Source organism: Heteronotia binoei, chromosome 13 (genome assembly GCF_032191835.1).
Source record: "Heteronotia binoei isolate CCM8104 ecotype False Entrance Well chromosome 13, APGP_CSIRO_Hbin_v1, whole genome shotgun sequence".
In the NCBI taxonomy this organism is placed as follows: domain Eukaryota; kingdom Metazoa; phylum Chordata; class Lepidosauria; order Squamata; family Gekkonidae; genus Heteronotia; species Heteronotia binoei.
In genome coordinates, this window is record NC_083235.1 from 58863478 (window position 1) to 58877099 (window position 13622).

Below are 13622 nucleotides of genomic sequence, written 5' to 3' on the forward strand. Positions count from 1 at the left end.
CATCAACTACCCTTTAAAGCAAGTTTCAGTAAATGTACATTTAACATCAGGCCTCAGAAGATAGCTGATATAGGGCCACAACTCAAAAGACCCTGACCCCCATTTTATTCATCTCTACACTTGATTGGAAGGGACTCTGCCAGATGTCTACTGAATAGGGTAATAACAGACCTGGGAAAACTTTTACAGTTGCTAATAGAAAAATCAATGTCACACAAAGCCTAAAATTCTATGATTCAACAAAATATCACTGTGGAGGAACACCATTTTGTGTGTGAGTTTAACTGTAGGCCTTGGTCTAGTCTCCTTCTCATCCCCCCCTCTCCTCCTGTCTGTAACCACTCTCTAGAGAGGACAAGGTTAAAGGAGATCTGTCCCACAATGCTGAGGGAGAGAGAGGCAGTTCCTGGGCAGGAATTACTATTTAGATTATTGGGTTTTGGGTGGAAAGCCAGTCAATCTTGGTTGGAGCTCGAAATAGACAGAGCATTGCTCTTGGGCCAGAGTCCTTACAGAGTCAGTGGACATTTTGGGGGCTATGTTGAACCAGCTTACCTCAGAGTAACTAAGTAAGGTGCTTGCCCTGCATACCATCTAGATAGGGCATGGGTTTATAGTAAGGAGAAAGATGGAGCGGTTTTGCCTACGTTATTTTGTTTCTTCCATTCACTTCTGATTAGGCTGGTCAATCCCAGGTCCCAGCAGGAGATCCCCCGATTCTGCAGGTTCCTTCCTGCTCCCAGTCAGCTGGCTGGCTGGGCGAAGCCCCACTTCTATAGCCACCATTTGCCTTTCCAGAATGCTAGAAGACGCTTGGAAAGGCTTGCTTTTTGGACAGTATCTGCTTTTAAATATAGGAGCCAGGCTGAATGGAGGTGGGGTGAGCTGGCAGAACAACATGGCTGCTCCCAGTTAGCTGTGAAGCTGTAAGAAAGGGAATGGAAGGGCAGCCCAGACCCTCTGTTTGTTTCCCAATCTTTTCAGAAGTCATTTGCACAATAAAGGATAAACTAGAACCTTCAGTTTCCCTGTGTTAGTCTGAAGAACTTGGAACTTCAGCAACTCGTGAGTAAAATGCCCCAGTGAGACCACACAAGTGTGGGATTGCAAACTGTTTGTGTGTTAGCGCACGAACACAGGATGTGCAGCTGCTTGGGGTTGAGGAAATGAAGACTGTACTCAGGGGAACTCTCTGCTGTATTTTTACTTACCATATTTATTTTAGGGAATGTGAAAGTCTCCTGGCTCCATCCCCCAAAGTCCTCAGATATTTTCTGAGTTAGACTTGGCAACCCTCCTTCTGATAAGCCTGTAAACAGCTGTGAGTTTTAAATAAATATTTTAACAGTTGAAGGAGTGGAGTCCCTCTGTACCACATAGTTCCCCCAACCACTTAGGAACACTAGGAGTAGGTTGGGGAATCCCTAGGTAGGAGAAAAGTGGCAATGTGAAAGTTGCCAACTCTCCAGGGGAACCCCAAAGATCCTTGGAAAGCCCTGAGGCAAGTTCCTAGTGACACGGGAGGGAGGTTAGAAGCTGTCTTGTCTAACCAGAGCTCAAGACAGGGACAGTAGTGGCAACAATACCCTGAGGGAGTGGAATGGCCCCTTCGGGTCAGAATCCCAGGAGAGAGGCAGAGCCTGGGCCTGCCAGCTGACGCAGGTCCAGTTCGTCACAACCACTATTGGCTATAATTGTCTATGAAAGCAGACTAGCATCTCAGTATAGCTTTGAGGTAGAAAACAGATTGAAATCCAGTTCAGTTTTATTCCCACCCTTTAAAGAGGAAATTACCTATTTTGTCCCATTCCCTCAAAGAAGACAGCCCATGTACCCATACCCAGAAAATGGAACTCCCTTGCTTACACATTAAAGGGGTTCAATTCTCTGTCTTACAAAGGACTCACTGATCCCACTAGAGTATTGTTGGAGGCCACAGACTACAGCTTGAGAAAACTGAATTATGTTGTCCAGTATGAAAAAAATTACGTAAATTACTGGTGACATTTTTGGGGAAAATAGTGTAAATTCTTGATGCAGTTTGCTTTTTTATTTTAGAAAAAGGCAAATTACACACACATATCACTAATTTAATGGCTACATATAATATAATCACATATCATCATATCATCACAATATTGATCCATCATCTGACTCTCAATATAACATCATGGAACACCAATATATTTCCCAGGTTTTAACCTCCTTGGACCTCATAAGTGTGGCAAGTTATTTCCTATACTTTCAGTAAGCAGTCCTTTTTTCCTGTGACATAAAGAGATTTCCACAAATGACCAATTCTAGCTGCAGTCACCAAATTTAGCATTACATCCTAGTAAGAGTTTTATACCATCCTTACAAAACTTAATGGGGGAAAAACTCCATTTTAAAGGGTAAAGCTACCTGTAATACATCTGCAATAGTCTGACCATTTTCCAATTTTCCTGGCCCCATACATAACCACCACATGTGTAGGAAGTCAACTTCCTGCAAGGGCAATTCCAACATTTTCCTGATAGAGTTTGGTAGACTTCTGAAAGGCTCCAAGGGGAAAACTACCACAGGTTTTGCGATTATTAACTCCTGTTGGCAATTTTGCAATTATTAACTCCTGTTGGCAAACTGAATGGAAATAGTGATCCCTTCTTGTACAACAGTGTCATACATTTGTCCCTAAGTCATATCCTAGAACCTTGCTGAAATATTCTTGTGTCTTTTACAATGTAAAAGGTTTTCACATATAGGATGAAGTGACAGAGCCCTGCTGAACTAGAGTTTGAATTGCTGCCATGTCAACTGAGGAAGGAACCCTCATTGACTCAATATCACAGCTGCAAAGAAGATGGTGGCAGAGCTCACGCTGTTGCTCATAGTGTCTGGATCACGTCTCTCATTCCCTATGGATTAGTATGGCTCACTGGAGTGTAAAAACTGTGTGTGTGCATGTTAAGTACTGTCAAGTCACCTCCAACTCTTAGCGATCCTGTGAATCAATGTCCTCCAAAACATCCTATCATCAACAACCTTGCTCAGGTTTTGCTAACTAAGCTGTGGTTTTCTTTACTGAGTCAACCTCTCTCATGTAGGATCTACCCCTTTACCTCCTGCCTTCAACGGTTTCCTCCCCCCCAGTGACTCTTGTCTTCTCATCATGTGACCAAAGTACAATACCCTCAGTTTAACTTCCAGGAAAGGGTCAGGCTTGATTTGATCTAGAATCCACTTATTTGTCTTTTGATACTCTTTATGGCGAAAATTTCCTCATCTTTATGGTGTAAATTTCCTCACTGCCACTTTTGTTACCACTATCTTCTGATTACTATTCAATTTGAATAAAGATTTATTCAAGTTTCATTATTAAAGGGAAAAAATTACCCTCTTTGCTCTATGTCCAATTTAATCATATTTGCTTTGACAGTTTATTATTTTTATTGATTTTATAAATTATATTGGAACAAATATATTAATGATGAAATATCCAGATGTCTATATAAAACCAATTAGGTACTGAAGTCAAATGACTAGGAATAAAATTACCTAAGGATATGCTAAAGCCAGGCCAAGCTAGCTCTCACCAAAGCCTTCCTCTTTGGAGAACAAAAGAATATTTAAAAGATTTTCAAAGTTCTAGAGACAGCCTTAAAGTTTTCCTCTAGTCAAAACTTCAGACAGAAGAGACTGTTATCTCTGTTTGCTTATGCAACAATAAGATAGCCAGTTCAGCATAGCAATCTAATTCAATGCATGCAAAACCTAATTAAACATACTCATCAGAAGGTAATAGAGCCAGGGGAGGGGACCCAAAAACAACCTTTTGTATCCTGTGGAAAAGCATACAAACCACACAGCAAGGTCCAGTCCAGAAATCTGAATGATACGCTCTTGCAGTCAAGTGCAACAGGTTAAATGGGTTCATCCATAATTAGACACAGGTGATTTATAGCGTCATGTTACAATGAACAAAGTATGCCATGGTGAAAAGTAAGAAAAGTGGATTTTGCTCCAAACACTCTTAAGTGTTTCACTTGGGCATTCATTCCTGTGAATGACTGAATGAATCACCAGAGTAGTTTAAAAATATAGACCATTTTTTCTGTCTCAAAAATGCAGTCACTGCATCCCAAGGAATATTTATTACCTAAAATATTTGAATTGTTACTCATTACAAAACTGAGAGTGATATATTTCTGATGCTCAGGTTCAGATATGATGTTTGCAAAACATTTCAGCAAAAGATGGAACCAAGTGAATATCTGTCCATAACAGAAACCATTCCGGTGAGATGAGCACAAGATGCAACAATGTTCACTATGCAAGCAAATCTCCTTATTTGGGCTTATTTTCTCTAGCATGATTAAAATTGTCACAACCAGGACTCTTTTTCTAGCAGGAGCTCCTATGCATATTAGGCCCCCCTGATGTAGCCAATCCTCCATGAGCTTACAGGCCTACTATAAACTCCAGGAAGATTGGCTACACCAGGGGGGCATGGCCTAACATGCAGAGGAGCTCCTGCTAGAAAAAGAGCCCTGGTCACAAGCATGAAATGAGCTGCTTCACATAAATGACTCTTTATTTGGAAGGAAAGCAATGTGATTCCAGCTTTTAGTAGCTGTAACACCATAAATCTAACATCTAAAACAGTTTTAAGAACCAACCATGTTCAATACAGTCTAAAGCAGACAATACTATAGGAATTAATCAAGAAATGATGATGCATAAAGGGAAATTTTTACTTACAGAACGAGCTACTGCATATTCATTTGAAAATGTACAATAATGGAAGAAAATATAGATGCCATCATAAAATTACTGACTTTAAAAACAGCAATGGTACATGTTAAAGTATGTTTCACACAGATGGACAACTACAGCTAATACAAAGTCATAAAGTACTTTCTAGGCCTTACGATGAAACCAAGGTTTTGTCATAGAAGCAGAAGTACAACTGGCTGAAGAAAGCCTCTGCATGCCAAACATGTATAATACACACACACGCACATGCACTTACCCTTGGTTGCCAATTTTCATACTGTTTCTGCAAATTTGCACCAATTGTTTCCAGAGCTTTCTGTGGCCCCATTGACAAAGGATCTAAGACATAGAAAAGAGCCATAAGTATTTTTGACTAGCACCTCAACTGCACTAAAGCACTTTTTATTACAGTTGGTTTGTATATATATTAACATTCAAATACTATCACCCATAATTTCTTTCTATGACCCTAATGCAGTCCTGAGAATGGAAATTAGCAAACTAGGCAGCCCAGATGTATTCTATACAAAATACATGCAAGGTAGAATGGATGACTATAAATGATTCCTCTTTGGGTTCCCTTTATCTTTTTCTTGGCTGAGCAGCCCGTTCTCTCTTTTCTTTGATTCTGTCTGACCCACCACAGTTGTTTCAATGTATATGGATATATACTGACCCAGACTACGGAACTGAGGGACTGACTAAAATCCTTCTTTTATCTGATAATGGCACACGACAGGCTGACAGTAATTCAGAACTAATAAAGTGCTTTATTTCACTTTTGAGGGGAAATGGTCAGGCAGGTATAAGTCTTAGGATTTAGAAGGCAACGGGAATGAGGTAACTTTGTATAAATATGAGCAACAGACAGTTTGTCACAAAAAAGTACCTGTTTTGTTATGCAGACAGTCTTTAAAACTGAGGAGATAAGAGTTCTTGGCAGTTTCTGTTTATATCAACATGCATAAACTTTTTAATCTGAAAGACACCTTTTCTGGCAAAGGCAGGATTGTTCCTATAAGGTCCAATATATATTCTTAACCACATAATTGGGATCACCCCCCTTTAGTAGGAGCTATTTCCCTCAGACTTGATAGGGATCACCCCCCTTACTAGGAGCTATCTTCCTCAGGGAACAGCCACTCATCCCACTTCCCAAACTCTCTTTCAAACTTAACTGTCATTCTTATCTGCCACTCTTAACTGACAGTCTCAACTGTAAAATTCCATTTGAATCTCCTGTCACTCAAGCTTCTCAGACCTGGTTAAGCATTCACCATTTACTGTGCATCACAATGGCCTTTTATTTTTTTCCCCCTGTGTTTATTTATGCAGTATTCCTCCTTACGTCCTATCTTATGGAAATTCCAAGATAGCTCACAAAATCAAAATATTAATTAAAATGTATCATGCACAGTATTACTGAAAGTATACTTTGACTTTGTTTTATTGTGCAACAAGAAGACATTTCGAAACTACCACAAAGAATTTAACTTCTCCAGCCTCAAACTGGAAAGCCATTTCAGATAAATCTTATCTCAGTGCTTAAACTGTAAGTGGTTATTGTTGGGGAAATGCATTAATCCTAAAGTCAGAAATTCATGACTGTCCAAGCTAAATAGCTGTAAATAAAAAACAATCTCACCCCTTTAAATTTCATGATGTAATTACTATACCATTTTAATCTGGCAGACCAATTCCAAACAGTAAATCAAAAAAGCAGCAAAGAAATCAATGTATCATTTTCTTAACATGGTCAAATCCGTGGATGCCTAAATCCAGAGACTGGAGTCATAAAATGACAAGAAGCTTCTGGAGATGGGGGGTGGGGGGAACCAGGTTTGTGGGAAATCTGAAATCTTTTTTTAAAAACACTGGGGGAGGGGGTAGAAAAACTCCACAAAATAATAGCAGAACCTGTAGCTTTAAGAAACAAATGCCCTCAGTGACCACAACAGTGTTACCAGCCTTCAACCCTTGGTTTCTGACAGACAAAGGCACAGGGAGGCAGCAAAACCCTTTTCAGAACTATTGGCATCAGAGGGAGGACTCAGGAGTCAGGACCAGGCCTGTCAGCAGCTACCAGATGACTTGATTCTATGAACTTGCATGGCTCATCCAAGACTTGGAAATAGTGAGCAGGGGGAAGATGAAATGCCTCCCACAAGTTTTTGTGGACCCCCATTTGTTTTACACATTAATTGTCAGGAATTTCTCACTTGGCTTTTTCTAAACATAGACCTGGCAGGTTACAAGTTAATAAGGTACATTCGTGAGATAGACTTGGATTGTTCCTGGTTATGTTTTAAGCACAAACTCAATGTTACTCAAGTAGGAGAGTGCAGGTCCAATGCCCAACACTGGATAATAGTGCTCTCCAACTGAGACCTTGAAAAGCTGTACCTGAGATTTTCTAGATTTTCAACAGGGGTACAGAAGGGAAAAAGGGGGAGTAGGGAAAAGGAGAGAAACATATATTGAATAAGCTTTGTTATAATTACCCAAATATGCACCCTATAGGCAGTTTTACTAATACGAATGCTGAAGATATTCCTTATTCCATGTACAAATATGTAAGAAGAATAGTTTAGCAAATATATGATGTGACATGATATATTAACATAGTAACATAAGAGTATTTCATGAGAAAGTGTATACACACATACAAGATAATCTACATATATCATAACATATAATGACTTTAACAGTCCAATATAGCTTCCTATTAAAGCCTTTATCTATATTCTATAATATTTTTACTTTCTTAACGTTGTTATCCTATTTTAACAATCTGATCTACTACCGAATATAAGTAAACTCATATAGCCATAATAAAGTGTTAATGCTAGCATCTGCTATATTTTTTAAAAAATAATGACAACTATAACCCATCAGATTTTATGTTAAATCTATCATATGCATCATATAATATTATTGTATACAAAACTACCAAGCTACACATTTAGCTACGGTCAGCACAGAAATAAGCTTTAATCAGATATCTGAGCAGTTCATGAATTGTTTTATCCACATTCATTGATAGCATTGTCTCTAATGACACAGCAAATTGGATTTTTAAGATTTATAAAAATTTTCTGTACCTGAGATTTTCTGATAAGCATCGCTGATTGCAGTGAAATAATAAACTCAAATACTTCATTTCATACATTCAGTACCACAACTTCACAACACCTGAATTTTGATGTACATAAGGATTACCTGTGCAAGCTTTTAAATTTAGCATCTTATTTCTCTAGAGACTGATTTATTACTTACAAAATGGGGAAGAGAGATTAAAGCAGAGGTAAATAGCTACTGCTTTTCCAAGACCAAATCAAAACATTACAAAAATACACAAGGAAAAAGTAATCCTTTGATCTGATCTATTCATCTTTCATCAAACATATAGGTATTTGTAGAAGCCTATGGTTATATATATTCCAAAGCAAGAACGAAAGCTGGTATCAAGGTAGAATACAATATCATGAGGACTGCAGTTTCCAGTTAAAAAACAAAACTCATTAAAAAGTTCTCCATACCCTGTAGTTGTAAAGAAAAACATGAACTACATTATGAAACTCCAGAGTTTTTTGGAGGTACACGTTGCATGAGTTCTGATAGTTGTAAAACTGTGCTACTTTTTCTACTATTTTGTAGTACATACCCCAAGAAGTTCACCATCCCCTGACCTCTATATAATTTTTTCCTTTCAATCTTTGCAGGGGGGAATGTGGTGGGTTTTTTAAATTTTAATGAGGGTGTGTAATTATTTGAATTTATATGTGTGTGTTCTTTTAATTGTTGGTAAGCTGCAGTAGAGAAAGAGGGGTAAAGGAGGATGAATGAGTGAATGAAGAGATTGGTTGGTGACTGAGTGTGGGTGGAGCTAAGAAGTGTAGGGGGAGAGAGGGGGGTCAGTAGTGAACTCTCAGCAAAGTAACAGAAGTTAACTGTCAGTTGCGCTCTGTCAGCAGTCTACAGAATCTGAGAATCACTCTTCTGATTAGAATTCAATATAGTGCTGTGAAAAGCATTTAAGATTCCATAGAAGAAAAACAGAAATACTTGGAGGGCATATTAGGGCTAGATAGAGAGCCGAAACCTAATATTGCTGACATATTATAGTAATGTGAGAGACAAAAGCTGTCACAGAGTTGAGTTAAGAAGAGAAAGGAGGGATTGAGACTGAAGGAGTGTGTGTGAAAGAGTGACACCAAGAAAAAAAAATGACAACCCTGGATTTTCTTAAATCAAGTAGATTTTTAGTATGCCTGTACAAAACCAATTCTCTTCCACAAATTATTATTAAATCACCTCCATGATCACCCATGAGATGTCTGCACAGAAAAGCTGCAATTCTTCCTAAATCCACAAATCTGAGGCTGCAATACTTTGAACATTGTAAAACAACTACCCTTCCAGCTACATGACATACTCGTAGAACACCAGTATTCATTTTCCTGAACTAGAATTACCAGGTGCACTGTACAGCCAGGTGTGGGGAACTCACTTTCATTCAACATCTGTAATGCAGTAGAATCACAATTTCATTTCATAGCTCTAGAATAGGTCAGCAACCAGTAGCATTTGGGTGAATTCCCCCCCCACCCAAGCTGCCATCCTCCCTGCAGCTGGTAATGCCAGAGGAAAGAGAGGTGCATAAACAAGGAGTGTCTGTGACAATGTGACTTGATAGCAGACAATTTTGGGGGCTTGCAGCCCTCTCCTTTTAAGGTCTAAAACTAGGGTTATGAAGCAGTATCATGAACCATGTTCAAAACAACAAATTAGTGTTACCCTGGATATGGTTAATGCGGATTAGTTGCCTATATTCTCATATCTTGTGCACTAGGTATAACCCTTGAGAAACAAAGGCCTTGTAAAGGGAAGAAAGCTGCCCCACAGAAGTGGCAGACAAGCACAACACTCAGTGTTCTGAGGAACCCTCACCTCCAGACAACCACCTCCTACCTTCCTCAGCAAATCTTTCTAATACTTTCAGAACCACAGCACTAAAAGCTTCTTACAATATGGTGCAATACTTTTGGTACAGTAAAAACAGAAGCAAACTTGATCATTCCAAAATTGCACTCTGGAACATTTAGATAAATTTGTTGTTGTTGTTGTTGTTTTAAAAAAAATGCATGCAAATTACTGCTAATGAGATACAGTGCAAGTTCCTCCAGAGAAGAATTATGTCCTCGCAGGCCCTGAAATGCTACAGGGAATATTTATGTGTTTAATGTGACCTATGTGACACCATGAAGAAAAAGTATGACTTTGCTGCCGACTGCTATACCTACAGCAGCAGTTCTAGTGAAAAGAACAATGGAGCATGGAGCAGACATCATCCTATTTAAAATACTTATAAAGAATCTTCATTTCATAAAGTGTGTTCTGAGCCAGTCTGTGCCTTTAGCATGAAGATCGTGCTTAATTAGAACAATGGAGCATGGAGCAGACATCATCCTATTTAAAATACTTATAAAGAATCTTCATTTCATAAAGTGTGTTCTGAGCCAGTCTGTGCCTTTAGCATGAAGGTCGTGCTTAATTAGGCCAACTTAATTCCACCTAAAAACATTTTTCTCATATATGCATAGACATTTGATTACTCTTCACTGCCAGCATTGTTTACTAGCAAAAGTGTAAAACCTGGACCAAAAACACAGCCTGAAATACTCAGGCCTAAACTCACTTAGTAAACTTTGAAGATCTAACTGGGTAGCCATGTTGACTTTATTTATGAAACGTGGGTCAGTCAGTGACTCTCAGTCTAGAGGATAAGGGGAGAGAAAGCCCATAAAAATGCCTCATCTGAGGTCTTGAAGGACACCATGCTTCCCACTTTCAGTGAGGTTCAGCTGCCCCTTGTTGACTCAGTTAAGAGCCTGAAGGGTTATCCCAGACCCATCATTACTACTGAAACAGGTTGATGCAGCCACACACACAAAAATGACTTCTTCCAACTTAGTTTAGCCCAGAAGACTTGGCCAATATGATCATCTGGATCCCTGCCACAATATCATCAAGATTACACTACAAGAATGCACTCTACATAGGTCAATTCAAAAACTCCAGTTGGTGCAGATGCTGCAGTTCAGTTATTATCAGGGCTTTTTTTGTAGAAAAAGCCCAGCAGGAACTCATTTGCATACTAGGCCACACCCTCTGACATCACCACTCTTTCATAACAAGCTTTTTAATAGAAAAGGCCCAGCAGGAAATCATTTGCATATTAGGTCACACCTACTGATGCCAAGCTAGCCGGAACTGCATTCCTGTGTGTTCCTGCTCAAACCTGGTTATTATCAAGAGCTAGGTGAAATGTATATATTACACCAATTCTGCAGTCACTCCATTGCTGCCCATTCATTACCAGGTTAAATTCAAGGTATTGGCCATTATATACAAAGCCCTTCATAGTCTTAGACTCTGAAGAAAAATGATGTGGCCAATTATTACCTGGGCCCCCTTTCTAGGCAAAGCAATTAGGAGAGCACTCTGGCTTCAGATTCTGGGACACGGACAGTTCTGCTAGCTTTAGTTGATGATCTCCATCTGAGTGGGTATGTTCGCACAGTTGGAGGTAAGTTACAAGAAGAAGAAGATGATGATTTTGGATTTATATCCCACCCTATACTCTGAATCTCAGAGCGGTCACAATCTCCTCTACCTTCCCCCCCCCCAACAAACACCCTGTGAGGTAAGTGGGGCTGAGAGTGCTTTTATAGCAGCTGCCCTTTCAAGGACAAGTGGAACTCCAAAAAGTAACCATTTTTAATTATTGATAAAATCCAACTTCTAAGTGTAATTTTAATTATTTTAAATTATATGTGTGTGTTTCTTTAATTGTTGGTAAGTTGCAGTAGAGAAAGGGAGTGAAATAGGGGAATGAGTGAGTGAGTGACTGAGAAAGGGTTGAAGGGTTGGAGTCCAGTAGCACCTTTAAAGACCAACAAAGTTCACTCAGAATGTAAGCTTTCATGTGCATCCACACTTCATCAGATGATGAAATGAGGTCAGTCAGTCGGCAGCAAACTCTCAGCAGAGTGACAGCAGTTAATAGTCAATCCTAGTCATTAAGCAGTCCACAGAGTCGAGGAAGCAATCTTCTGATTAGAATCCCATACTAATCCTGTGAAAGGTATTAAGATTCCAGGGAAGAAAGGTAGAATACTTTTGAAAGCATATGAGGGGCTAGATAGAGAGCCAAACCCTAATATTGTCAGTGTATTATAGGAGTGGTGTGAGAGACAGAAACTGTCAGAAAGTTGAGTTAGGCAGAGAAAGGAGGATCTGAGAGTGAGGAGTGAAAGAGTGATACCTGAGTCAGAAGTTATTATTATTCACTGAAGAATTAAGCTATTAACATCTTGAAACCAATATGTGTATTGTACAAATAAAGTTTTATTTTGTTTATATTAGTCTGGAATCCTATGATAAGAAATTATAAGAGTCATCCTCAGGGCCACATTGTCCAACTAAGAAGCCTTAGAGCTTCCCAATTCAGTGGAGAATGTTAATATGTTTGGAATTAAATTCATGGTGATAGCATTACATACATTAATAGGGATGTAGTGACAGTAATCAACAATTACATTAACATTCTCCACAGGCTGCTGGCGCTTAAAATCAAAAAGGTGGCAGAGCAGTTTTTAAACTAAATCTTGGGGGAAAACCGACAGGAGATGAAATGTCTCTGGTTCGGGAGGACTCATCTCAAAGAGATGAAAGGTTACCTATTACTTTTCCACCGGGTAATGGATCAGAGTTGTCCACTGTGATGGTGACAAACAGTATGGACTGTCTGCCAATGTCACGAGGCGGCAGGAGGAAGGTTGCGGGCCTAGCTTGCCTGGGAAATTATAGATGTTTGTATGCAAATGCTAGAAGTGTTCGAAGTAAAATTGGTGAATTGGAATGTTTAGTGTTGGGAGAAAACATAGACATTTTGGGAATTTCAGAAACTTGGTGGAATGAGGAGAATCAGTGGGACACTGTGATTCCTGGTTATAAGTTATATCGGAAGGATAGGGTGGGAAGGGTTGAAGGTGGGGTGGCTCTGTATGTCAGAGAGAATATACGGTCCAGTAAGACTGAGGTCAGAGAATTAGATTCCCTTCTAGAAATGCTTTGGGTTGAAATAGAGGGCCCAAAAGGAAATTTAACTATGGGAGTTTGTTATCGCCCACCAAATCAAAAGATAGAGGACGATTATAATATGACAGAAGGATTAAAGATAGCGAATTCTACTTTTTCTTTACAACCCCCCCCCCCAAAAAAAACAGGTGTCTTCTAAACATGCTTTGCCTCCCTCTATCTTTCCCTTCCCTCCCCAGCCCCCCTCGCTAGCCCAGGCTGGGGCACTCGTTCAGAGCCTCTTTATTCCCACAACGGACCTTATTCATAGTGATATAATAATATAACATTGATATATTGATATAGCATTATAACACTATGTGTATCATCTACTGTAAATTTCCAGCTTTCATTTTCTTTAAAATAAGTCTCTATCTCCTTATCATTATAATAGTCATTTGCCAAGTTTTTTTAAAAAAAAACTGAGAAGGCTGTGTTGGAGTGGCAGGGGCATTGCCTTCTGCTGGGGGACTGAGGCAGCTGAATGCCAAGAAAACAATCCAAGTGGAAGTTGCACTGTATCAGACAAAAAAAAAGTATGGTATCTGTTAGATACACATCATTACCATCAACAACAGAAACAAGTTAGACTCCCAACAACTCTAGGTTCACAGTAATATCCAAATGGTTACATTACTTTTAGAATAGAGGGGAGAATAAAGGTTCCCAGACAGTACACAGCATCTACTGTTCTGCCCCCCCCCCTTCCTTATTATGAACTCTTT

General features: G+C 39.3%; 1 protein-coding gene across 3 annotated transcripts in view; it reads right to left on the reverse strand.

Moving 5' to 3' along the window:
• RPTOR (regulatory associated protein of MTOR complex 1) overlaps positions 1 to 13622 on the reverse strand; it is a 538471-nt gene that overhangs the window by 460817 nt on the left and 64032 nt on the right. For all 3 annotated transcript variants that reach the window (XM_060251925.1, XM_060251924.1, XM_060251923.1), the window contains exon 3: positions 5012 to 5094. In XM_060251925.1, coding sequence (XP_060107908.1) covers positions 5012 to 5094 — 83 coding nt within the window. The remainder of the gene's footprint in view (positions 1 to 5011; positions 5095 to 13622) is intronic.